This window comes from Eleutherodactylus coqui, chromosome 8, assembly GCF_035609145.1.
Source record: "Eleutherodactylus coqui strain aEleCoq1 chromosome 8, aEleCoq1.hap1, whole genome shotgun sequence".
Classification (NCBI taxonomy): Eukaryota; Metazoa; Chordata; class Amphibia; order Anura; family Eleutherodactylidae; genus Eleutherodactylus; species Eleutherodactylus coqui.
The window spans coordinates 183,568,205-183,594,398 of NC_089844.1; the positions used below are offsets into that span (position 1 = coordinate 183,568,205).

Here is a 26,194-nt window from a genome sequence, read left to right on the forward strand (position 1 = left end):
TCTGTAAAAATATAATTCCAGTTATGGTCATGGTTCCATGGATTTTGGGCTTGAATAATATGTTGAAAGTGATTGGGACAATAAGTTTGTTTAACATCATCAAGTACTTGTTGCAGCATTTGATGATGCAGAAAACTGAATAATTATTGAATGTGTACTCATGCCCCTATAGCATAAAAAGAAATACCTTGCTATTTGCATAGCGCCAACTTATTCTGCAGCACTTTCAAGTAATTTTATTTATTACCCTCCACCAAGCTGGGTGCTCATTTTACCAATCTTGGAAGGATAAAAGGCTGAGTCAACCTTGAGCAGACTTCCTGAACCATGCACGGATTGAACTCGCAATCTTCAGGTCATGAGCAAGAGCTTAGGACTGCATTTCTCCTGCCTTAGCACTCTGTGCCACACATGGCTCTGCTTCTATGCCTTTTTTGGCAATACTCTCCCTCACTGTGGAGGACATCAGGTCATCTACTGTATATATATATATATAAAGACGAAAGCCCTCACTGACTCACTGACTGACTGACTGACTCACCAAAAGTTCTCCAACTTCCCGATGTCGTAGAAACATGAATTTTGGCGCAAGCATAGATTATCTCCAAAATAGGAAAAGTAATTGAGTCCCAACTCGATTATTAAATTCTAGCGCAAAAGAATTGGCGTCAAAATTTAACGTACATAATCTAAATCTCTCACTTCCCAATGTCATAAAAACTTCAAATTTGGCACGGGCATTGAATATGTCATAAATATGAAAAGTTAATAGGTCCCAACATGATTATTCAATTCTATGCGCAAAAGAATTAGCGTCCAAATTTTACGTACGGAATCTAATTTTCTCACTTTCAGGTGTCATAGAAACGTGAAATTTGGCACGAGCATTGATTATGTCAGAAATAGGAAAAGTTCATAGGTCCCAACTCGATTATTCAATTCTAGCGCAAAAGAATTGGCGTCGAAATTTTACGTGCGGAATGTAATTTTTTCACTTTCTGGTGTCATAGAAATGTGAAATTTGGCACGAGCATTGATTATGTCATAAATAGGAAAAGCTAATGGGTCCCAACTCCATTATTCAATTCTATGCGCAAAAGAATTAGCGTCCAAATTTTACGTGCGGAATGTAATTTTCTCACTTTCCGGTGTCATAGAAACGTGAAATTTGGCACGAGCATTGATTATGTCATAAATAGGAAAAGCTAATGGGTCCCAACTCGATTATTCAATTCTATGCGCAAAAGAATTAGCGTCCAAATTTTACGTGCGGAATGTAATTTCTTCACTTTCCGGTGTCATAGAAACGGGAAATTTGCCATGAGCATTGATTATGTCATAAATAGGAAAAGCTAATGGGTCCCAACTCCATTATGCAATTCTATGCGCAAAAGAATTAGCGTCCAAATTTTACGTGCGGAATGTAATTTTTTCACTTTCCGGTGTCATAGAAACGTGAAATTTGGCACGAGCATTGATTATGTCATAAATAGGAAAAGCTAATGGGTCCCAACTCGATTATTCAATTCTATGCGCAAAAGAATTAGCGTCCAAATTTTACGTGCGGAATGTAATTTCTTCACTTTCCGGTGTCATAGAAACGGGAAATTTGCCATGAGCATTGATTATGTCATAAATAGGAAAAGCTAATGGGTCCCAACTCGATTATTCAATTCTAGCGCAAAAGAATTAGCGTCGAAATTTTACGTGCGGAATGTAATTTTTTCACTTTCCGGTGTCATAGAAACGGGAAATTTGGCACGAGCATTGATTATGTCATAAATAGGAAAAGCTAATGGGTCCCAACTCCATTATTCAATTCTATGCGCAAAAGAATTAGCTTCCAAATTTTACGTGCGGAATGTAATTTTCTCACTTTCCGGTGTCATAGAAACGTGAAATTTGGCACGAGCATTGATTATGTCATAAATAGGAAAAGCTAATGGGTCCCAACTCGATTATTCAATTATATGCGCAAAAGAATTAGCGTCCAAATTTTACGTACGGAATGTCATTTTTTCACTTTTCGGTGTCATAGAAACGTGAAATTTGGCACGAGCATTGATTATGTCAGAAATAGGAAAAGTTTATAAGTCCCAACTCAATTATTCAATTCTAAGCGCAAAAGAATTGGCGTCAAAATTTTACGTGCGGAATGTAATTTTTTCACTTCCCAATGTCATAGAAACATGAAATTTGGCACAAGCATTGATTGTGTCATAAATATGAAAAGTTAATGGGTCCCAACTCGATTATTCAATTCTAAGCGCAAAAGAATTAGTGTCCAAATTTTATGTATGTAATCTAATTCTCTCACTTCCTGATGTCATTTTATATAAAGGAAGCGTCGCATGGTTACCTCCACGTGGTGTTTCCTGGGTAACGCAGAGAACTGTGCAAAATGGTGAACATATCTTTTTCCTCAGTATCTCTAAAGTAACCACGACTTCATAAGATTTTCCATGTGAACACCACATAAACATCAGTACCAAATTAACTCGGGCGAAGCTGGGTATATCAGCTAGTAGACTAATAAAAGTCTGCCCCAATAATAGTTGGAGCATGGCTCGTTGACCTCTGGTCGGTTCTTAATTGTTCATGCACTGGGGATCATCGTGCAATCTCATTTGTCCAGGAAAAGTGTCACTATAGACTGTTATCTTTTCTGGGATTGTAATGTCTGTCATAAATGGTAAGCCCTGAACACACACTCTTCAAGAGTGCTGCAGATAATTGGCCAAGGCCAAATGTTACGCTTTATGTATTGTCTATGGGGCCATTTATACTACAAATGTGGGATAAGCTAATGAAAGCTACAGACTATCTAGATGGTCAGATTTTCACAGTATTGGGGCTGGTTAATCAAACTAATGCAATTAAAGCTCAATTGTGGTTCCTAACCAAAGCTATTTTTCAAATATTACTGATTAGTGTTTCAGCCTATATTATAGTAAGAATTATTATGTGCTGCATGCTTTATATATGCAAGGCTGGAGAAAGACAAACATAGAAGCTCACCAAAGGTTGTTTGTTCAAGATACGGGAACCCTCCTCCATACCGTAATCCTGCCTAAGAATGTGGGATCCCGTAAAAGTTGTGTCACTTGTCAACATTCCACTCTACTCTCTAAGATGACTAGGAGTCATAATAGGAGCTCAGGACTGTGATATGGAATTACTTGTCTCAGGCCCAAAGTATTCAATACTGAATAAGAGCAGTAGTGATGAAGTGGTCACAAAAGGAGAAAATTGTGAAAGAATGTATCAAAATTGATTTTGTGTTTACTGCCATTTTGTATACTAACATCCATTTTTCTATACTTCAGTCTCACTTTATTATAAGATTTTTAATTCTCCATGTCTATTCTTATGCTATTCGTATTATACTTTTAAAGGCAATTTTGAATCACAAAGCCATAGAAGAATTTGGGAGTACAAATGTAGAACAACGTTTGACACTTTTAACGGAGGGCTTAAATGCCTCAACAGGATTTATGTGTAGATGGGAAGTATGAGAAATCTATAGCACAGATAACACTGCTAGGCTGGTGAACCCCTAACAATAATTCAAGGACCATAAAACCTTTATACCTTTATCAATGGACTATTTAAGTATTTATTTATTTCTCTACTCATCCTGTTGTGGTATTCTTTTAAGAGCAAATTAATCCCACCATTTCTGTGTCTTGTCATAATTATGTCTGCATATGTAGTGGCCTGGAAAATAGGCACTACATAGCACTGTTTAGTTATGGGGACCAGTAATATAATAACCAACCCTAGGGTTTAATCTAAGTCAGTTTACACAAGGGATTCTGGTAACCTAGAAACCAGATAGGAAGTTTATTACCCAGCTGCCCAAGATAGAATAAATGACTGAGATGAGGCAGGTAGCCAAGGAACCAGATAGCCTGTGATTGGCTGCAGACAAACTGGTCAGGTGACAGAGATTATAAATAGTCGGACAATGGTGACAGGAGTCAGCTGGTGAGTGGGCCTGAGTGAGACAGAGAGTGAGACGCATCGGGCAAGTGCCAGAGAGAGAGCGCCAGAAAAAGAAGCACCCGACAGGAGAAAAAAAGTGCCAGTCAGGAGAGAGAAATGAAAAGAGATAGGGATCAGTTGTGACAGAAAGAGAGAGAAAGAGAGAAACAAGAAAAATCTGAGAAAACCTTGAGTAACTGAGGAGAGACAGCTTTGACAATGAATAGAGGGAAAATAAAATAAAAGATGTAAATATGAAGAGAGGGAGATAAAGGGATATAAATACAAAGAGGTACAGAGAAAAGAAATCCAGAGTAAGCTCCCAGTGTATAAATAAGTTAGACATAGGTGTCACATTGTCGCAATTTGTGTATCAATTATTATGCACTGAATGTAATGAAGAAAACTACCTCATCTGACTGCCTTATTTAATAATATCGTTTTACAATAAATTAAGCAAAATATCTGTATTATCCCACGCCTCACAACTACAAATTGTGCCCAAGGGCACTGGCGTTTGAACATAACAAATCACAATTAAATGCCAGCCACAAAGAATAATAATAAAATTAGCGCTCACCATAGAGCTTTGTGGCTTCACAATAGTGCTTTGGGCTGGCATGACAGCCATTAGTGGCAACCCGACATTATATATATACACACATATCCATGACTTTTCTGATCTATTTCATTATGCCTAAGGAAGGACCCTGAGAGGTTTGAGATTTCACTATAACATCATGCATTTTTTGTTAGCCATTAAAAGGTATCACATCTACAAGATTACTTGGTTTCCCTTGCAGGCAACAATCACATTCTGCTCTACTGGCTACACGGTATCAAACTTTTTTCATTATTCTCCTGCTTACACATAGATTTTCTTCTACAGACAGCTTTCTCATTTAACAGGAAAAATGCTTTGCACAGACTAAATGTAGACAGACACACATGACAAGTGCTATGAGACATAAAAGCTATTTCCAGACTAATGAAGATGACCGTTGATTGTTAAGAAATAAGCAGCTTAGTATAAGACTGCCTAGAGATGAATTATGAGTTCTTCAAGAAGAAGAAACCAAAACAAGAAATGTTTAAGATTTCTGTTGCAAGCACTGCGCATGTCGGAGGCTCCCTTATTTGTTTGTGTCTGTTGCGATGTAGAATAAAGGGGAACTATCTTGAATACAACAATTTGTGTAATAGTTGTGTGAAGTACTTCACCTGATTCTTTTTTTTATATAATTAGAAACACCAAAATATACCTTAAAGGGGTTGTCCCGCGCCGAAACGGGTTGTTTTTTTTTCAACCCCCCCCCCCCGTTCGTCGCGAGACAACCCCGATGCAGGGGTTAAAAAAGAACACCGCACAGCGCTTACCTGAATCCCCGCGCTCCGGTGACTTCTTACTTACCTGCTGAAGATGGCCGCCGGGATCTTCTCCCTCGGTGGACCGCAGGGCTTCTGTGCGGTCCATTGCCGATTCCAGCCTCCTGATTGGCTGGAATCGGCACGTGACGGGGCGGAGCTACACAGAGCCCCATTGAGAAAAGAAGAAGACCCAGACTGCGCAAGCGCGTCTAATTTGACGATTAGACGCTGAAAATTAGACGGCTCCATGGAAACGAGGACGCTAGCAACGGAGCAGGTAAGTGAAAAACTTCTGTATGGCTCATAATTAATGCACAATGTACATTACAAAGTGCATTAATATGGCCATACAGAAGTGTATAGACCCACTTGCTGCTGCGGGACAACCCCTTTAAGTGTTTATTTCACTAACACTATAGTATTCTTTTATCAACATTCATGGAAAAGAGATTACCACCATAATCGTAGCGCTCTTGTTGGTTTACAATACTAAACACTGATGACAGATTTATGTTTAAATGAGACTCGCTGCGATGTTTTATAAGCATAAAACTGCATAGATATCATATATATATATATATATATATATATATATATATATATATATATATATATATATATATATATATATATATATATATATATATATATATATATATTCACATTTACTACAAAATGCATTCTCAGAATTAATCCCTTATAAGAGCACACATTTGCAAATCAGTTTTTTTTCTCACGCACAACTGATTCAACTACACTGGTTTAGTTCCACAGTATTCTAACTCCTAATTTGCTAAATTTTCATGCTGGCACCTTGAATGTTTTGATACTAAGCAGATGCATTTGACTATACTAATCTGGAAATATAAAGTATTGCCAAAAATAGTTTTAATGACATTTAACAATACATTAAGGCCCAGTTAGACACAACGATTCTTGCTCAAAATTAGCTCAAAGCCATCTTTTGAGCGATAACCATTGCATCCAAATGCACAGACATCGTGCACGATTCGTTCCTTGCTCAATTCTAGTTTTCTAGAAATGAGCAATGAACTCTTATCATCGGTGTAGGCTGTTATCACAGTCAGTGGCGCTGATAAGATTCTTTCAGCTCATGATCCATTGGTAGTTCACAGAGGGATGCGAACTGTAAGTGTGGAGAAGAATGCAGCTGTTTGCCTATGCAAAACAGCTGTATTGTTCACAGAGCGATAGCGGCGGTGTCCTGCTCCACCTTCATAGTTCTTTAGTTGTTACTTAACTACTCAATAACTGTCTATTAGGCCATTTAAACAAACATTAATATTTTAAAATCAGGAACACTAATAATCCCCATATACTAACCTCAGATAGCTTACAGAGCACCCGCTCCAAAAAGGGCAACCCTGTGTGGAACTTAATCCTAACCCAAATACTTAATCTTAACCCAAATACACCAGCAGGAGTCAGCAAATTGGTGAAATTGGAAAAACCACTTGTCATATTATTTGTATTAAACTATGTATAATTGTTTTTTTTTTATTCTTTAACAGCTGAAAGTTTGTAAATTTGGTAAAACTAATTTATAGCATTTTAATTGCATCTGTATGTTGTTTTATAGTGTAAACTGTATACCTCTATCAGCATGAGACACTTTACACCTTATATAGTAGCACAGTTAGAAACTTAAAATGACTATTTCAGTTTTGCAATTAAAAAAGGGTCAGTGGAAGGAACAGCATCAAAGGAGTTAATGGTAGTGCATATCTGCAATGTTTCTTTCCTATTACATGTGGGGTATAGTCACACACGGCAGATTGATTGTAGAAATTTCTGTGATCGTTCTAATTAACTGAATGAGGCTAACACAGATCCACAAAACTCATCTGTGTATAATTTTCCCCTTAGGCCTCACTCACACGAGCATGTATTTTGCATACGCATAATGCACGCTTCCAAAAGAACCAATGGGTTCCTACAGAAGCGTTCATATGTGTAGAATTTGAAGCACAAAACAGCGCACACCTAAAAACGTTAGGAGATTGACTATCTTAGGTGCGCATTTTGACGGAGTTTCCATTGACTCCTATAGTAGCAGGAGGTAATGGAAACTCCGTTAATCCCTGCAGGGAGTCCCCTCATCACTGAACACTGTGACAGCACTGTCATAGTGTTCAGTGATGAAGGGACTCCCATGGGGATGAAAGAATCCCCTGCCACAGCTGTCACAGAGGAGCGCGATGCTATCCCATTGCTTTCAATAGGGCTGGTGCTGCTGCCACCCCATTGAAAGCAATGGGATGAAGTGGGGGGTTGAAAAAAAAACCAAAAAACTTAGCTCACCTACAAGCGCTGTCTGGCTCTTCTCCCTGGTCCTTGGCAGTTTTCTTCTTTCTGGTGGCCAGAAATTGAAAAATCCCAGCCTCTTGAAAGCACTGGCTCTGATTGGCTGAGTGCTGTGACTAATCAGAGGAAGCGCTCAGCCATTCATAGATTGACAGCTGAGTGCTGCCTCTGATTGGTCACAGCGCTTAAAGGGGTTGTCCCGCGGCAGCAAGTGGGTCTATACACTTCTGTATGGCCATATTAATGCACTTTGTAATGTACATTGTGCATTAATTATGAGCCATACAGAAGTTATCAAAAGTTTTATACTTACCTGCTCCGTTGCTAGCGTCCTCGTCTCCATGGTGCCGACTAATTTTCGGCCTCTAATGGCCAAATTAGCCGCGCTTGCGCAGTCCGGGTCTTCTGCTGTCTTCAATGGGGCCGCTCGTGCAGAATGCCGGCTCCGTGTAGCTCCGCCCCGTCATGTGCCGATTCCAGCCAATCAGGAGGCTGGAATCGGCAATGGACTGCACAGAAGCCCTGCGGTCCACAGAGAGACAGGATCCCGGCGGCCATCTTCAGCAGGTGAGTATGAAGACGCCGGACCGCGGGGATTCAGGTAAGTACTACCCGGTGTGTTTTTTTAAGCCCTGCATTGGGGTTGTCTCGCGCCGAACGGGGAAGGGGGGGGGGGGTTAAAAAAAAAAAAAACACGTTTCGGCGCAGGACAACCCCTTTAACCAATCAGAGGCAGTGCTCAGCCATTCATTGAATTCAATGAATGGCTGAGCATTGCCTCTCATTGGCTAAGCGTTTAGACCAATCGCAGCCTTTCAATGATCGAATGGCTGTTATTGGTCCCTGCAATCAGCCAATCAGAGGCAGCGCTTCCAGTAGGCGGGTATTTTTAAATTCCTGACCAGAAGAAAATGATGCAGAACAGTGCTGGTGAGCCAGGGAGAAGATGCGCTGGAGCTCTGACGGCGGTGCTAGGTGGGTTAAGATTTTATTTTCAGCAGTTTGGGATTATTTTCAGGAAGAATCCCTGTGGGGGTTGCCTTCATCCCATTGCTCTCAATAGGCTGGTAGCAGCACTGGACCAATTGAAAGCAAAAGGATAGCATTGCGGTCCTCTATCTGTGACAGCTGTGGCAGGGAATTATTTTATCCCTGCGGGGAGTCCCATCATCACTTAACACTGTGTGAAAAAAAAGCTGCTTGCATCACACATAGGTGCGCAAAAAAACACGCTTGTCTGAATGAGGCCTTACTGTGTAATGTAGGAAGCGTCCAATTTACCCCAAGTACAAGGCAGACAAGCGGTTACTTGGATACACGCTGTGTTAATAATAAGCATTGTAAAGGTCTACTGTCTTCTGAAGTATGTCTTTGTGATTTGCATAAAGGGGAATCTTCTGGTCCACAGCCTGCCAGCGTACAGCCATTTCTTGATCATGAACTTCAATATTCTGAAAAAAAAATTTGTTACAAAAATGTAACTAGAAAAAGAGACAAATATTTATCAAGAGATCTAACCTAAACTACTGGTCATATTTCAGGTTTTAATTTCATCCACGCCTTTTTAGAGCACTAACATTTTTATTTTTCAGTCGACAGTATTTTGAGGGCTCGTTTTTTTGCAGAAAGAGTTGTACCTTCCCACCCCAGGATGTAAATATATGTCCTGACTAGAATGAAGTTCCTGTGAATGGATATACAAATACATCCTATGGATGTTACAAGCTCACAAGCAAAGTCCACACCATCCACAGCAGGATCTGACTGTGACTGACAGGAAGCCTCCCACTGCAACAGCAGGGATCAGGGAGGACAATGTTAATCCCAGTGTGTAAAGTGTTCAATCTCTCTGTGACATCATCAGCCCTTCTCTATATAATCACAGGAAGACTGATGGGTTGCCATGGCCTGTGATTGCTATGAAAAGTGATAATGCACTGCAGTATAAAAACACTGCAATTAATTATCAGTGAGATGATAAGATCACAGGTTCAAGTCCCCTACAGGCAAATAAAAAATGTAAAAAAATAAGAATAGTAAAAACAAAAAAAACTTTTTGGCATGAACCTCCTCTTTTTAAAACAAAATTAAAAATTCCACATATTTGGTATAATCGCATTCATAACAACCTGTTCAATAAATTGAACACACTTTTTATCCGACACAGCAAACGTTATAATGGAAGGCAAAAAAGCCAAAAATTCTCCCCCAAAAAACACAAAGAAAGTGATCAAAAAAGCCATATGTATGCCAAAATCGTAATAATAAAAAGAACAGCTCATCTCACAAAAAAGAAGGCCTTATAGAACTCTGTCCATGGAAAAAAAGAAAATCATAGGATGTTGAATGCAGCAATGCAAAAAAAAGAATCGTACAAAAAAATTGTAAAGCTGATAAAACATCAATTGAAAACATAAATCATCTGCCGGATAACTATCTGAAGCTCCTCAAGGAATGGAGGCAAATCACTCCACACATCTATGGGAATTTGTTGGAAAGTGGCCTATGAGGGTTACTGTAGCTATTGAGGCCGAAGGCGGCCCAACACCACATGGAAAAAATGTGAATAAAATCCAATTTGATCACCTTCTATGTTTGTCCAATACTTTTGTAAATGTAGGGTATATGCTATATATTAGAGACTAGCTGATATACTCGGCTTCGCCCGAGTTAATTTGGTACTGGTGTTTATCTGGTGTTCACACGGAAAATCTTATGAAGTCGTGGTTACTTTAGAGATACCGAGGAAAAACATATGTTCACCATTTTGCATAGTTCTCTGCGTTACCCAGGAAACACCACGGGAGGTAACCATGCGACGTTTCCTTTATATTAAAATGACTTCAGGAAGTGAGAGAATTAGATTCCATACGTAAAATTTGGACGCTAATTTTTTTGCACTTAGAATTAAATAATCGAGTTTGGACCCATTAACTTTTCTAATTTATGACATAATCAATGCCCGTGCCAAATTTCAAGTTTCTATGACATCGGGAAGTGAGAAAATTAGATTCCGTATGTAAAATTTGGACGCTAGTTCTTTTGCGCTAAAATTGAATAATCGAGTTGGGACCCATTACCTTTTCCTATTTATGACATAATCAATGCTCATGACAAATTTCATGTTTCTACGACAACGGGAAGTGAGAGAATTAGATTCCGTACGTAAAATTTGGAAGCTAATTCTTTTGCGCTTAGAATTGAATAATCGAGTTTGGACCCATTAACTTTTCCTATTTATGACACAATCGATGTCCGTGCCAAATTTCAAGTTTCTATTACACCAAGAAGTGAGAGAATTAGATTTCGTACATAAAATGTGGATGCTAATTCTTTTGCGCTTAGAATTGAATAATCGAGTTGGGACCCATTAACTTTTCCTATTTATGACATATTCAATGCCCGTGCCAAATTTCAAGTTTCTCTGACATCGGGAAGTGAGAGAATTAGATTCCGTACGTAAAATTTGGACGCTAATTCTTTTGCGCATAGAATTGAATAATCAAGTTGGGACCTATTAACTTTTCCTATTTATGACATATTCAATGCCTGTGCCAAATTTTAAGTTTTTATGACATTGGGAAGTAAGAGATTTAGATTATGTACGGTAAATTTCGATGTTAATTCTTTTGCGCTAGAATTGAATAATCGAGTTGGGACCCAATTACTTTTCCTATTTTGGAGATAATCTATGCTTGTGCCAAAATTCATGTTTCTATGACATCGGGAAGTTGGAGAACTTTTGGCGAGTGAGTCAGTGAGTGAGTCAATGAGTGAGTCAGTGAGGGCTTTCGTCTTTATATATATAGATGAGCGAGCATATTCGGTAACGACAGATGCTCGAGCGAGTATCGTCCTCACCGAGTACCTGCCTGCTCGCCCGCAAAGATTCGGGTGCCGGCGGGGAACGGGGGTGAGATCGAGCTCTCTCTCTCTCGCTCTCTCTCTACACTACAACTGACACATGTCCCTGCTGGTTTATTACATATAATACTCAGATATTAACTTACCTGGTTTAATCCCAGTAATAATGGGTCATCCTGCATTTCAAAATGAAGGCTCAGCGCAGTGGTTTCTATCCAAGCGTTGTCTGTATTTCTTGGATCATCCACGTAGCCTTTATACACCTGCAGCAAGGTAATTGTTTATATAGCATTGTCTGATTAAAACATTTTTTACATTTATGGTATTTTTATATTTAGATTTTGGCATTTTATGTGTCGGAGTTTGGCCAAAGCCATGAAATGGAAAGTAAAAAACAAAACTGTTAATTTGCTCCATAAACTGCAGATTACAGCTAGTTAAAGACGTTTTCCGAGATAATTTTTCTATCTGGCCATTATAAAAAGCCTATAATCCTCAAACCTGGGTTCCTGCGCCTCTAGCGCCGTCCCTATGTTCTCCTTGCCAGTGCTCCCTTTACAAGCTGTGGTTGGCCACTGAGCTCTGTTACTGACTGCAGAACCCTGTAATGTTACATATTGTGTAAGGTGGAAAATAGACCCCTGTCCATCCAGTTCAGCCTATTATCCTGCAGTGTTGATCCAAAGGAAGTCCGCCCCCCTTCCGCTTCCCAGGAGGTGGAAAACATTTAGGGAAATAAATTCCTTCCTGGCAACCCTCACCAACTGTCTCTGCAGCTTAAAGATAGACCTGGTCTGAAGGCAGCGCTGGTGCTGCAGGGACCCTGGACGGCTAAGTAAGGTTGCCTGTCCATGGACATTGCAGTATCCCGAGGCAGATCTCCACCATGGGAGCCACCGCCCAGGAGCAGGAGGCGGCAGACAGATCTCCGCTGTCAGCCTATCTGACAGATAGGCTGACTGCGGAGAATCACGGCAAATGACAGCATGCTGAGGTTTGCCGGCCACGAGCAGAGAATTGCCGGATTATCGCCGCGGGGAACGCAATTCAAGCCTGCCCGTGGATAGGCAGCCTAAAGGCGATTATTATTTTTTTTTAATTAACTTAAAAACAAACAAATAAGAGTTATATACATTGTAGAGGTGCACAACACAGAAGGGCCTGTAGAGGGCTGCAGATAGAACTTCTGCTGCTAGGGTTAACAAGGGGTGGAGCAGATACCAGATAAAAGCCAGTTCCTGCCAAAAGCAAGGGAGAGAGGACCAGTGGAGTTGCTGCAGGCTTATGGCCTAGCAGAGCCAGAGTCCGACAGGTGCGTCAATCTGGGGTGCATATGGACTGTGTATATTGATGTTGGATGATATTGCTGTGTTTTGTGATTGCGGTGATGACAAATAAAGGCTGGCAGGAGCCAGATAAAGAAATCCACATCTCCTGAGTAGTTTCTATACGTGTGGTGTGCCATTTTCATGTGCAAGAGGTCAGCGATCCGCAGGCAAGTGCACTCCGCTTGCTAATATATATATATATATATATATATATATATATATATATATATATATTTTATAATACCCGTTGAACCCTTCCACTCCGGCCCGCTTTCACTTTTTTTCATTTTTTTTCCTCCCCATTTTTAAAAAAGCATAATTTTTTTTTAATCAGGTGACATTTTTTTCTGACAAGTTACATTTTGCCATTCAACCCTCATCCTGAGGCTGGATTCAGATGAACGTATATCGGCTGAGTTTTCACGCCCAACCGATATACGTTGTCTCTCTATGCAGGGGGGGGGGGCTGGAAGAGCAAGAAGCAGTGCTCTGAGCTCCCGCCCCTTCTCTGCCTCCTCTCCGCCCCTCTGCACTATTTGCAATGAGGAGAGGCGGCACGGGGGCGCGGACTAATTCTCAGAACTTAGCTCCGCCCCCCACCCTGCCTCCTTTCATTGCAAATAGTGCAGAGGGGCAGAGAGGAGGTGGAGAGGAGGCAGAGAGGGGGCGGGAGCTCAGTTCCTGCTCCTGGCTCTTCCATCCTCCCCCCTGCAGATGAGGACACTGTATATCGGCTTGGCGTGAAAACCGAGCTGATATACGGTCGTCTGAATGCGTCCTAACATACACATCATATAATGTATTGGAAAACGGAAAACAATTTCTAAGTGTAGCAATATGGCTAAAAATACAATTATGTCATTTCTTGGGGGGAGGGGTGTTTATACAGTATTCACAACACAGTATAAATGACATGTTATATCTGTTCAGAGGTTCGGTATGATTTAAAGTGATACCAAATTTATAGCATTTTTTTGCATGTTGCTACTTAAAAACATTAAATGACTTTTTTTTAATTGCTTGCTCTGTCACCGTACTTTGACTCCCATAACTCTTTTTTATTTTTCAGCCGTTGGCGCTGTGCAGGGCATGGCTTTTATGAGGTGACCAGTAGTTTGTATTGATACCATTTGGAGGTACATACACCTTTTTGATTGCTTTATATTCATTTTTTTTTTAATTGGAGTTGGTGTCGCCAAAAGAGCTCATTTCAGACTTTTATGAATGCTGCAGTACCAATTATTTATTTTCATTTTTTTATAATTGAAAAATCTTTTTACATGTATTTACCTCTTATTTGCACATTTCACAGCTAAAAATGCAGAAATTTCTGCACCAAAATCAACCTGCAGGTTATGAGAGCGGAAATCCACAACAGCAGATATAGCTGCGTTTTCAGCTGTGGAATGCAGAAATATATGGCTTGTGTGAAAGTGCCATATAGTTGTTGAACTGTGATCATTGGTTCACTTATACCGTTTTGCATTACACTGTATCCTGACCGTCAATCATTTAATCCAGCAGTATGTAAAGGGTTAACAGTTGTAATCAGAGTTATCCATGATCAAGGCTGTTGTGGGCAGGTCTCAGCTGTCAAAGATGGCCGACACCCGCTGAGTATAGAGCAGGCTCAGCAGCCGTGTCCGCTCCTTACTATGACACCCAACATGCGGCGTACATGTATCATGTATGTTGGGAAAGAGTTAAAGAAAAAAATCTAACATGGCCGATCAGTCTTTTTTCACCAGATTGTCTATATTTTTTTAATTATTAATTAAAAACCAAACAGAAGGATTACCCACATTAAACAGTCTTAGATTTTAGTTGGTAGCTCTCCCTAGGTGTCATACTAAGATTGAATAAAAGGGACTCTGAAGAGTTAATGAATCGAAAACTGTGATTTTTATATCTTTCTAATCCCACCCTGGAGAGTCACTGGATTATAGGATCAGGATTAGTCAGGCTTTTAGGTTTTGAGGGGAGTTAGATCTCAAAGAGAAGGTGTCATTAGGAGACGGCCTCCTGCTTACATCAAGTTTTGATTTTAAACATATTTTTGGAAAACTTTTTGCTGATTTTTTTTTACCACGTCTGCATACACAACATAAGTCCTAACATGTTGCAGTTTTTAGTCTGGCCAGTAAAACTAATAATAGGCGGAGACTTCAAAGACCATAGGCACAATAGACAGAAGGGGACACAAGGATTTCTATATGAGAGTGTCTGGGCATGTCATTAGGCAGGGAGGGAGAGGAGGTGAGATGCGACATCCCCTACTATGCATGTAGGTGTCACCTCTCAGTGTAGTCCTGTCTGTAATGTCAGTGAAATGAAGGCTGAGAATCTTTCTCTAGAGAACAGGAAGTGTCAGACTATTTATTATGAAAGGGGTTTTCCAGGGAAATACTATTGATGACCCGTCATCAGGATATGTCATCAACAGTTGATTGGCTGGGGTCTACCGCTTGGGACACTGACCGATCAGCTGAGCAGGCGCATGCTGTCAGCACTGCAAATACACTGAGGTCAGAGCAGAAGAAGTGGAAGTCTCAGCACTAACCTCAGTATAGTGGCAGGCCCTTGTAACTACAGGCACCCCCCTTCTTAATTTCAATAAGAGCTGTGACTGCAGTTACAAGCGCCTGCCACTACACGGAGGTCGGCGTGTATTTGCGGCACAGACAGCATGCGTCCGCTCAGCTGATCAGTCGGGGTTCATGAAAAAATGTAAAGCTGGTTATCAGCGAGGACTGATCATAATCTAAAAATTGGCTTGTGCATTATTTCATGTAACGATCATACATGTACATGTAGAATGCAGGGGGGGATTAAATAAATGAACAAACCACAAAAAAGCCAGTACAATAGACACGCATGCTGCACGGTCTGTCAGCCAGAGCAACCTGTCAGAATTTGGCTCGTACTACTGAAAAGTTGATCCGCAAAGCACCCAGCAATGTGATTGGCTGCCCTGAGCGGAACCTCCGGTTCTAGACGCCACTAGTTGTCATCCACGAGGCTTCTGATGTTGGATAACTGTTTACATTAGACTGGGATGTGGTGAATATGGAGTAACAAATAAATAATGGTGCCATCTTACTTCAGGGCTTTCATTTAACAGCTGCTGGAATTTCTCCAGGTATTTGTACTTCACGACCCTCTTCAGCTTCCGTGGAAGGGTTTCCCCTGGTTCAAGGCAACCCTGTGGGGGAAATGGAAAGAAACGGGTGGTAATTAGGTCTTTTACAAACACTCTTTTATCTAATCTTAATAGCTGGGAATATTTAATGGCCCCATAGGTCGCTGCGGGAACAATGTAGCATGTAGTGTTCTATTCAGTGTATGTGATTGTTCACTTTACAATGATTTCCACACATCCAATGCCCATCCTCACAGTGCCGGCCTTAGGTTAGATGGCACCCTGTAAATGCAGAATAGATGCAGTTCACCAACCCAATGCAGGCGTGGGAGGGAGAGGGCACACGCTCGCTTGACAAGACGTAGAAGTAGATGTGCTATAGGGGAGGCCAGCTCGCTCCAAGTTTGGAAAGTTAGAATCCTAAACTTTATTAAAATACATTAAAAATATCCATTCGCAATCACAACATGGCAGCTTTTACTGACGTGTTTCTGGCACAGGTTTGCTCTCTTGGCACCCTGTGCAGAATTTATTGTGGCTCCTCCTTGTCTTATGAAAATAGTGATAATATAGAATATATACATATTATAGATAGACAGTCCGCCTACTTCTGCACAAAGCAAAAAGATAACAGCATATCCACACAGAAAAGCTCAGTGAATAAATATGGCACCAGGGCCAAGCTCATAATATAAATATAGCAATAGAACGAAGTTCTAAACAAATACAGCACCAGAACAAACCTCAGTATACACATTTAGACCCAAAATCAAGCACAGTACATAAATACAGCTACAGAATGAAGCTCATAACATAACTACAACCCCAGAACCAAGCTCATGATATAAAACAACACTAGAACCAATCTCACTAAATGCAGCACTAGAACGAAACTCTGAACAAATACAGACCCAGATTTAAGATTTAAACAAATACAGTCCAAGAAGCAAGCTCATAATATACATACAGCACCAGAACCAAGCTAATGACAAATGCAGCACTGTAGCCAACCTTAATACATAAATATAACAGTAGAATCAACCTCAGAACATACATACAGACTCCAAAGATCAGTATATAAATCTATCACCAGAATGAAGCTCACAACATAAATACAACACCAGAACCAAACTCATAACAAATACAGCACCAGAATCAACCCCAGTACACAAATACAGCACCAAAACCAAGTTCAGTACATAAATATGGCAGCAGAACCAACTGCAGTACATATATAAATACCCAGAATCAAGCTCAGCATACAGACACAATAGCAGAACTAAGCAATTGTGTTGCAGGGGCGCTGACAGCAGCACCATGTAAAATTGGAGGGAAAAAACAGAGTCAGAAACAAAATAATTCATGTAGCCCTATAAGCACAGAGGAAGCTTGTCATCTAGCCAGGCAGACACAAGCAGGGCAATCACCTTCAGCCATTGACGTACCACTAGGCACCCGGCCCCTTAGCAAATGGGGGCCTAAGGGCCCCCACCATATGTCGTTTCGCTGCTATGGGCCGGCTGTGGGTGGCACTCAGGGAGGGGAGGGACTGTTACCTGGGGAGCCAGTAGCCAATTACAAGTTGCAGACTCCCCGGCTGCAGTGCCCTCCCTTCCATGGAGAGACTACAGTTGTGATTGGTCACAACTGCAGTCTGTCACTGCATTGGAGCCGTGTGATAGGTCCGTCCGGCGGTGACTGATGGTGAAAAGGAAAGTGGAGTCTTCGGACGATGCGGTACAGCAAGGTGTGTACCACATGTAAACTTGTATGTATAGCTGGTAGACCTTATACCAGCTGTACACATAATTATATACAGGAGACACCCAGGTTATACCAGTATGGTCCATATCACTATATATAGTGATATCAACCATATATATAGTGATATGGACTGTGCTGGTGTAACTTCAGTATCTCCTGTATACAATTGAACACAAAAAAATGCATCCAAAACCCGAATGCGGTCTAAAAAAAAAAAAAGGAATGTATTGTTTCAATCCACATGCGTTTTTTTTATAGTGTATGCAGTTTCTTAAAACATATGTGGTTTTTGAATACCGCATGCAGTTTTTTAATGTGTTTTTTTTTTTTTTAAATTGTGGGACAAAAATGCACAAAAAACACAAACACCTCCTACTACCGGGGTCTTACGGCCCTAAGCGTAAAATACTTGATCATAGAACAATGGTCTCTCTTGCGTATAGTACACTACAACATACAACATGCTGCTTTCTTTTTTGCGCTTGCGTACAATGCAATTCCTGCTCGCAAATGTTTCAACGGAACTATGTATGGCAATGCATATCACATGCATTTACAGCGCACGCTACAAACAAAAATTCACGTAACCCAAGGGGCTAGATCATGTATGTAATTTTGTTTTAAAGCTGTATGGGTAGTGGTACAGGTTGGGTGGAGGGGGGCATCGCTGAATTCTTGCACCCGGGTCCCTGAGTCCTTAGTTATGCCACTGCCCTCAGCTTCATCCATCTGCAAGTTGGTAGCCAGCGCCATATGCGACAGCCCTGGTCGCATGTAGATGGTTCGGCCATGCATCCACACATCATTACATTAATGAAACGCAAACATCCATGTATTATTAAATGTAGTGAATGACTGTGTTAAACCCCTCATATTTCTTCTGGATGATAAAGTAAACCTGTCTCCAAATATGAGGTACAATGAGTGGTAGTTTATAGTGCTGATCTCGTTATCTGCAGGGTGATAAACTGGACCTATTATCGCAAAATTGGATCAGGTCATATCCAATCAGGTCAAAACCAATCAAACTTGTCAAAAATCGTGGGAAAATTGACTTTCTCATAATGCATGCAGCCAATCAGCAGGCATGAAGTCTTGATGATATCACCAGATGTGTCTTCCATGTTACATATGGGCAGCACTTTCATTGGATGCTTGCATCACATGACCCAGCATAGGAACTGTGTAATCAGTATTATTTTACAGCTCAGCACAGCAGAAAGCATTTGTTCTACACTGTGGGGGATACTGCAGCTGCTGAAAGTCTATATCCCAACCGAAAAATGGCTCCATAGTGTGTGGAATATACTCTGCCCAATATTTAGTGCACTGCAGCTGCTCAGTTTAGTCTACCTGTGGTTTTCTGTAAACTAAAAACTAACAAAAAAACAAAACTAAAAACCCTCCTCCTCCACCTCTTTTCAACATCTTCTACATTGACAGGGATATTGGTATCTCACAAAACCCAACCTCCTACTGTGGGAATCACACAAGGCAGTCATTAGAGGCGAATTAATAGCCTTGGGCACAAGAGTTAAAAAGCAAAGAGAAATAAATGAATCCCCTATTGGCCCAAATATCTTGCCTGGAGTCGACATACAAACAACTCACAAAACCCAAAAGATCTTAATGATCTGAGAAATACTAGGGACAAATGAAATGTACTGAATATAGAAGCAGTGAAGTCCCTATTTGCTTGTAAGTACAAAATATTGTGTCATGGGTACAAAGGCTCTAAACTTATGTCACATTTAATTAAAAAACAAGGAGAAAAAAAACTTTCATCTACAAAATAAAATCTCCTGCAGGTAATTTAATTACTTCCACAGCAGATGCAGCATTAGAATTCGAGAAATACTATATATCCGTATACTACTTAGATAACCTTATAACCTCCAATAAACAGAATTCAGACCCAACTAATGGGACGTCCTTCTAAGACTCTCTTAATCTTCCCACATTAAAGGGGTTGTCTCACGAAAGCAAGTGGGGTTATGCACTTCTGTATGGCCATATTAATGCACTTTGTAATGTACATCGTGCATTAATTATGAGCCATACAGAAGTTATTCACTTACCTGCTCCGTTGCTGGCGTCCCCGTCTCCATGGCTCCGTTTAATTCTGATGTCTTCTGGCGTTTTTAGACGCGCTTGCGCTGTGCGGTCTTCTGCTTCTGGTCGGTCCGGGCACGAGCGGCGTTCTGGCTCCGCCCCTCCTACGTGTCATCGCGTAGCTCCGCCCCATCACGTGTGCCGATTCCAGCCAATCAGGAGGCTGGAATCGGCAATGGAACGCACAGAGCCCATGGTGCACCATGGGAGAAGACCCGCGGTGCACCATGGGAGAAAACCGCAGTGCATCCCTGGGAAAGGACCCGCGGCCATCTTGGGAGAAGAATTTTATAAGTTCATCTTTCATCACATCGGTGAGTAGCAAGCGGTTTAAAAACCGCTTTAAAATGCTATTTTATGCCAGGGGGGGTGACAGAGGGAATGGGCTAATGTAAAATTTTGATGTTTGCCGCGAGACAACCCCTTTAACAGATCTCACTTACTACGCCATTTCACGTCCTCGGAGGTGTCAGATACCTTATCCTCTATCCCCAAAGGGAAAAGCCCTGGTCCAGAGCTCCCTAAACAATCTTTAGAGGCCTTCATCACACTAATTCCAAAAGAGGGCAAAGATGCAGAAGCTTGTGGTAACTATTGCCCTATCTCAGTTTTAAACACAGTCCTAAAATGGTGGGCAAAGTCTTTAGCACAATGCATTTTGTCAATAATATCCAAAGTTCTACACCCTGACCAAACAGGATTTGTTTCAGGTAGATAAGGCAAATTCAATATGACCCGTATTATCAACACCATTCACTTTGCTAAAAGCAACAAAATATCACTCACCCTCCTTGGCACAGGTGCCGAAAAGGCCTTTGACCGAGTGAACTGGACATATATGACACACACATTGTCCAAATTTGGTTTTATGCCCAAGTTCATAACAGCGATTCTATCTTTATAGTCTAAACCTTCGGCTAGAATCCCAGTCAATGGCTCACTCTCGAACCCCTTCCCCATTAACAATGAAACCAGACAGGGTTGCCCACTGTCACCAACTCTCTTCATTTTTGTAATATAAACTCTATTGCAGAAGATTAGGCAAACCTTGGACATTACAGGTCTAAAAGTGGGTAACTGCACCCATACTATGACTGCTTTCCCAGACGATCTTCTCATTCTAATATCAAACCCTAAGGAAGCATTACTCAAACCCCCTCTCAAATTTCAAGATGAATTATAACAAATCTGAATCCCTAAATATCTCAGCCTCAACCAACATAGTATCTATACTTAAACAAAAACATCCCTTTACATGGGCCATCTCAAATATAAAGTACCTAGGTACCACATGAACCACTAAATCTTCTCTACTACAAATTAATGTCCTGTGACTTTCGTGCTGGGCAGGAAAAAAAAATTCTGCCTATATCCTTACATTCTATACACCCTACAAACCTTCCCAATTGAAGTTCCTTCCCACTTTTTCGCCAAACTCCACCAAGCCTTCCATAACTTTATTTGGAATAAATGCAGAGCTCGCTTGGCCTTCTTATATCTTATTTAGAAAACGGCACAGGGGAGCTTCAATCTCCTGAATATCTCACTCTACTACAAAGCTAAACACTTAGCTAGATGGTTATTACTGTCTAATTCAGTCAAAAACCCACCCGACACTGGTCTCGAAAAATCTATCCTACAAACAATAGGTCAATATCTCCTCTGGTCTGATAGCCCCCTCACAAACACACTTCCAGTGCTTAGCCCAACAACAAAGGGTACGATCTGCGTAGTTTGCTTCTTGTGTTCTGTCACATCTGTACATGCTAAACTTGCTCCAATGATCCCAGCTTCACTAATCCCACTAATCCCCTTCACTAGCTGACAGACCCCTGGAGATATCGGGGTCATGGACACATCTGAGCACCATGAATATCCCCAATATTTTAAAAGGTAGCTAGTTTTTCAACTCATCTCAAATTAAATCTCTATTGCCAGATACTTCATCTAATTTTCTCGAGATTTTGGACATTTTTAACTCAAGTAAGAGATTCCAAACATTATTTCACACCAGATTAAGAAATCCCCTCTGGTTTGAGATCTCTTTATCTCTTCCTGCCCTTGACTCAACTATATAAATGGCTACTACTCAATCAGGCTTCAGAGAAACCTTGGTACCTTAGAGAATGGGAAAGGAAGCTAAAAATTAGCTTAAGCAAGAATGATGTTTACAAGGTCCTTAATAACTCACATTGCTTCTCCAAATGTGTCCGGATCCAGGAGAAATCTTAAAATCCTCACCAGATGGTAGGAGTCTCTATTCGAATCCAACATTTCTAAGACGAACAACTTTTAGAGATGTGACTCTAAATGTTCTCTACTGCACATTTGGTGGCATTGCCTCGCTATAAAACTCTTCTGGCAACAAATCACCATGCATATAAACAAAATATGTAAAACTACATATACCTACTCCCCAGCTAAGGTACTATTGTGGAGATCCTCTCCCCATCTAAAAAGCACCTTCCAACAATATTGTTGACAACTGCTAAACTAATTATCATTTCGACACTCTCACTAGACCAATGGAGAGATAGTTTCACAAATATTTTGGTTCAAGGAGTTGGTAGCTTTGGAGTCAGGGACCAGAAAGAATAGAGTCCTGCATGACTTGTTTACCTTATTTTCATGATTACAATAAGATGTAATGTTGTCAGTTTAAACTTGAAAATTAATAAATGATATTGTTAAAAAAAGCCAAAAAAAACAGCCATTGCTAAACATGGGAAAAAGTGTCATGCTGTGTTAAAACTCATCTGTCTAGGTGAGTGCGACCACACCACTGAGGAGCTGCTGATGGCTCCGCAGGTCAAGGTTGACATGTGGCTGACTCCGCACAAGCTGAAACCAGGCAAGGTCAGGGGTGACATTGGGGCCAACTTGCTGGCAGTCCTTCACCTCAGAAATCTTACACACGTACCTTGCTTCCTCCTCCATGATAAACCTGGTAGTTCCCTCGAAAAAAATATTTAAAGAGCACAGAAAAGAGGTATAGATTAGAGATGAGCGAACGTACTCGTCCGAGCTTGACACTCGTTCGAGTATTAGCGTGTTCGAGATGCTCGTTACTCGAGACGAGCACCACGCGATGTTCGAGTTACTTTCACTTTCATCTCTGAGACGTCAGCGCGCTTTTCTGGCCAATAGAAAGACAGGGAAGGCATTACAACTTCCCCCTGCGACGTTCAAGCCCTATACCACCCCCCTGCAGTGAGTGGCTGGCGAGATCAGGTGTCACCCGAGTATATAAATCGGCCCCTCCCGCGGCTCGCCACAGAAGCATTCTGACATAGCTCAGGGAAAGTGCTGCTGATGCTGGAGCTGCTATAGGGAGAGTGTTAGGAGTGATTTTAGGCTTCAAGAACCCCAAGGTCCTTCTTAGGGCCACATCTGACCGTGTGCAGTACTGTTGAGGCTGCTTTTTGCAGTGTTGCACATTTTTTTTTTTGTATATCTGCCGTGCAGAGCATTGCGTCCTCAGTCTGCAGTAATTTTACATAGTATAGGGCCAGTAGGGCTGAGGCAGGGACAGTGAAAAACGTGAAAGACATATACTGTCTATATAGGCAGTGGGCTTTTCCAAAAAAATTTGGGACAAAAAAATCTATTTGGGTTGCCTGTGACCGTCCTGACTGCACTGCGTCTCTGCTGCGGGTAGTAGTCCTAATTAATACGCAGCCAGCTAAGTGTTACAGCAGGCTTGCGCAAAATTCTTTCCTGGCTCTGCGTTGCCCGTTACATCATTGCTGTCATCCTGTCCAGAGGGAAACAGTCTGCACTGCAGTAATTGTACATAGTATAGGGCCAGTAGTGCTGAGGCAGGGACAGTGAAAAACGTGAAAGACATATACTGTCTATATAGGCAGTGGGCTTTTCCAAAAAAATTTGGGCTAAAAAAATATATTTGGGCTGCCTGTGACCGTCCTGACTGTACTGCGTCTCTGCTGGGGGTAGTAGTCCTAATTAATACGCAGCCAGCTAAGTGTTACAGCGGGCTTGCGCAAAATTCTTTCCTGGCTCTGCTGTGCGTTCCGTAAGCGAAGTCAGCCTCCAACCACAGGCCAATAAGCGGCACATTTAATTACAGCGTTCTGTTTCTGCACTACTGGTAATACAGCATGCTGAGGGGTAGGGGTAGGCCTAGAGGACGTGGACGCGGGCGAGGACGCGGAGGCCCAAGTCAGGGTATGGGCACAGGCCGAGCTCCTGATCCAGGTGTATCGCAGCCGACTGCTGCGGGATTAGGAGAAAGGTACGTTTCTGGCATCCCCACATTCATCTCACAATTAATGGGTCCACGCGGTAGACCTTTATTAGAAAATGAGCAGCGTGAGTAGGTCCTGTCGTGGATGGCAGAAAGTGCATCCAGCAATCTATCGACCACCCAGAGTTCTGCACCGTCTACTGCTGCAGCTCTGAATCCTCTGGCTGCTGCTCCTCCTTCCTCCCAGCCTCATCACTCCATTACAATGACACATTCTGAGGAGCAGGCAGACTCCCAGGAACTGTTCCCGGGCCCCTGCCCAGAATGGGCAGCAATGGTTCCTCTCCCACCGGAGGAGTTTGTCGTGACCGATGCCCAACCTTTGGAAAGTTCCCGGGGTCCGGGGGATGAGGCTGGGGACTTCCGGCAACTGTCTCAAGAGCTTTCAGCGGGTGAGGAGGACGATGACGATGAGACACAGTTGTCTATCACTCAGGTAGTAGTAATTGGAGTAAGTCCGAGGGAGGAGCGCACTGAGGATTTGGAGGAAGAGCAGCAGGACGATGAGGTGACTGACCCCACCTGGTTTGCTAAGCCTACTGAGGACAGATCTTCAGAGGGGGAGACAAGTGCAGCAGCAGGGCAGGTTGGAAGAGCCAATGCGGTGGCCAGGGGTAGAGGCAGGGCCAGACCGAATAATCAACCAACTGTTTCCCAAAGCGCCCCCTCGCGCCATGCCACCCTGCAGAGGCCGAGGTGCTCAAAGGTCTGGCAGTTTTTCACTGAGAGTGCAGACGACCGACGAACAGTGGTGTGCAACCTTTGTCGCGCCAAGATCAGCCGGGGAGCCACCACCACCAGCCTCACCACCACCAGCATGTGCAGACATATGATGGCCAAGCACCCCACAAGGTGGGACGAAGGCCGTTCACCGCCTCCGGTTTGCACCACTGCCTCTCCCCCTGTGCCCCAACCTGCCACTGATATCCAACCCCCCTCTCAGGACACAGGCACTACCATCTCCTGGCCTGCACCCACACCCTCACCTCCGCTGTCCTCGGCCCCATCCACCAATGTCTCTCAGCGCACCGTCCAGCCGTCGCTAGCGAAAGTGTTTGAGCGCAAGCGCAAGTACGCCGACACGCACCCACACGCTCAAGCATTAAACGTGCACATAGCCAAATTGATCAGCCTGAAGATGCTGCCGTATAGGCTTGTGGAAACGGAGGCTTTCAAAAGCATGATGGCGGAGGCGGCCCCGCGCTACTCGGTTCCCAGTCGCCACTACTTTTCCCGATGTGCCGTCCCAGCCCTGCACGACCACGTCTCCCGCAACATTGTACGCGCCCTCACCAACGCGGTTACTGCCAAGGTCCACTTAACAACGGACACGTGGACAAGCACAGGCGGGCAGGGCCACTATATCTCCCTGACGGCACATTGGGTGAATTTAGTGGAGGCTGGGACAGAGTCAGAGCCTGGGACCGCTCACGTCCTACCCACCCCCAGAATTGCGGGCCCCAGCTCGGTGGTGGTATCTGCGGCAGTGTATGCTTCCTCCACTAAACCACCCTCCTCCTCCTCCTCCTACGCAACCTCTGTCTCGCAATCAAGATGTGTCAGCAGCAGCACGTCGCCAGCAGTCGGTGTCGCGCGGCGTGGCAGCACAGCGGTGGGCAAGCGTCAGCAGGCCGTGCTGAAACTACTCAGCTTAGGAGAGAAGAGGCACACGGCCCACGAACTGCTGCAGGGTCTGACAGAGCAGACCGACCGCTGGCTTGCGCCGCTGAGCCTCCAACCGGGCATGGTCGTGTGTGACAACGGCCGTAACCTGGTGGCGGCTCTGCAGCTCGGCAGCCTCACGCACGTGCCATGCCTGGCCCACGTCTTTAATTTGGTGGTTCAGCGCTTTCTGAAAAGCTACCCACACTTGTCAGACCTGCTCGGAAAGGTGCGCTGACTCTGCGCACATTTCCGCAAGTCCCACACGGACGCTGCCACCCTGCGCACCCTGCAACATCGGTTTAATCTGCCAGTGCACCGACTGCTGTGCGACGTGCCCACACGGTGGAACTCTACGCTCCACATGTTGGCCAGGCTCTATGA

The 26,194-nt window shown here is 42.7% G+C and overlaps 1 protein-coding gene across 1 annotated transcript in view; it reads right to left on the reverse strand.

The window, feature by feature from the left end:
* Positions 1–9,002: 9,002 nt before the first annotated feature.
* TRPM2 (transient receptor potential cation channel subfamily M member 2) overlaps positions 9,003–26,194 on the reverse strand; it is a 164,445-nt gene continuing 147,253 nt past the window's right edge. The window contains exons 31-33 of the mRNA XM_066577079.1: positions 15,970–16,071; positions 11,688–11,804; positions 9,003–9,128 (exon numbers count right to left, since the gene is read on the reverse strand). Coding sequence (XP_066433176.1) covers positions 9,003–9,128; positions 11,688–11,804; positions 15,970–16,071 — 345 coding nt within the window. The remainder of the gene's footprint in view (positions 9,129–11,687; positions 11,805–15,969; positions 16,072–26,194) is intronic.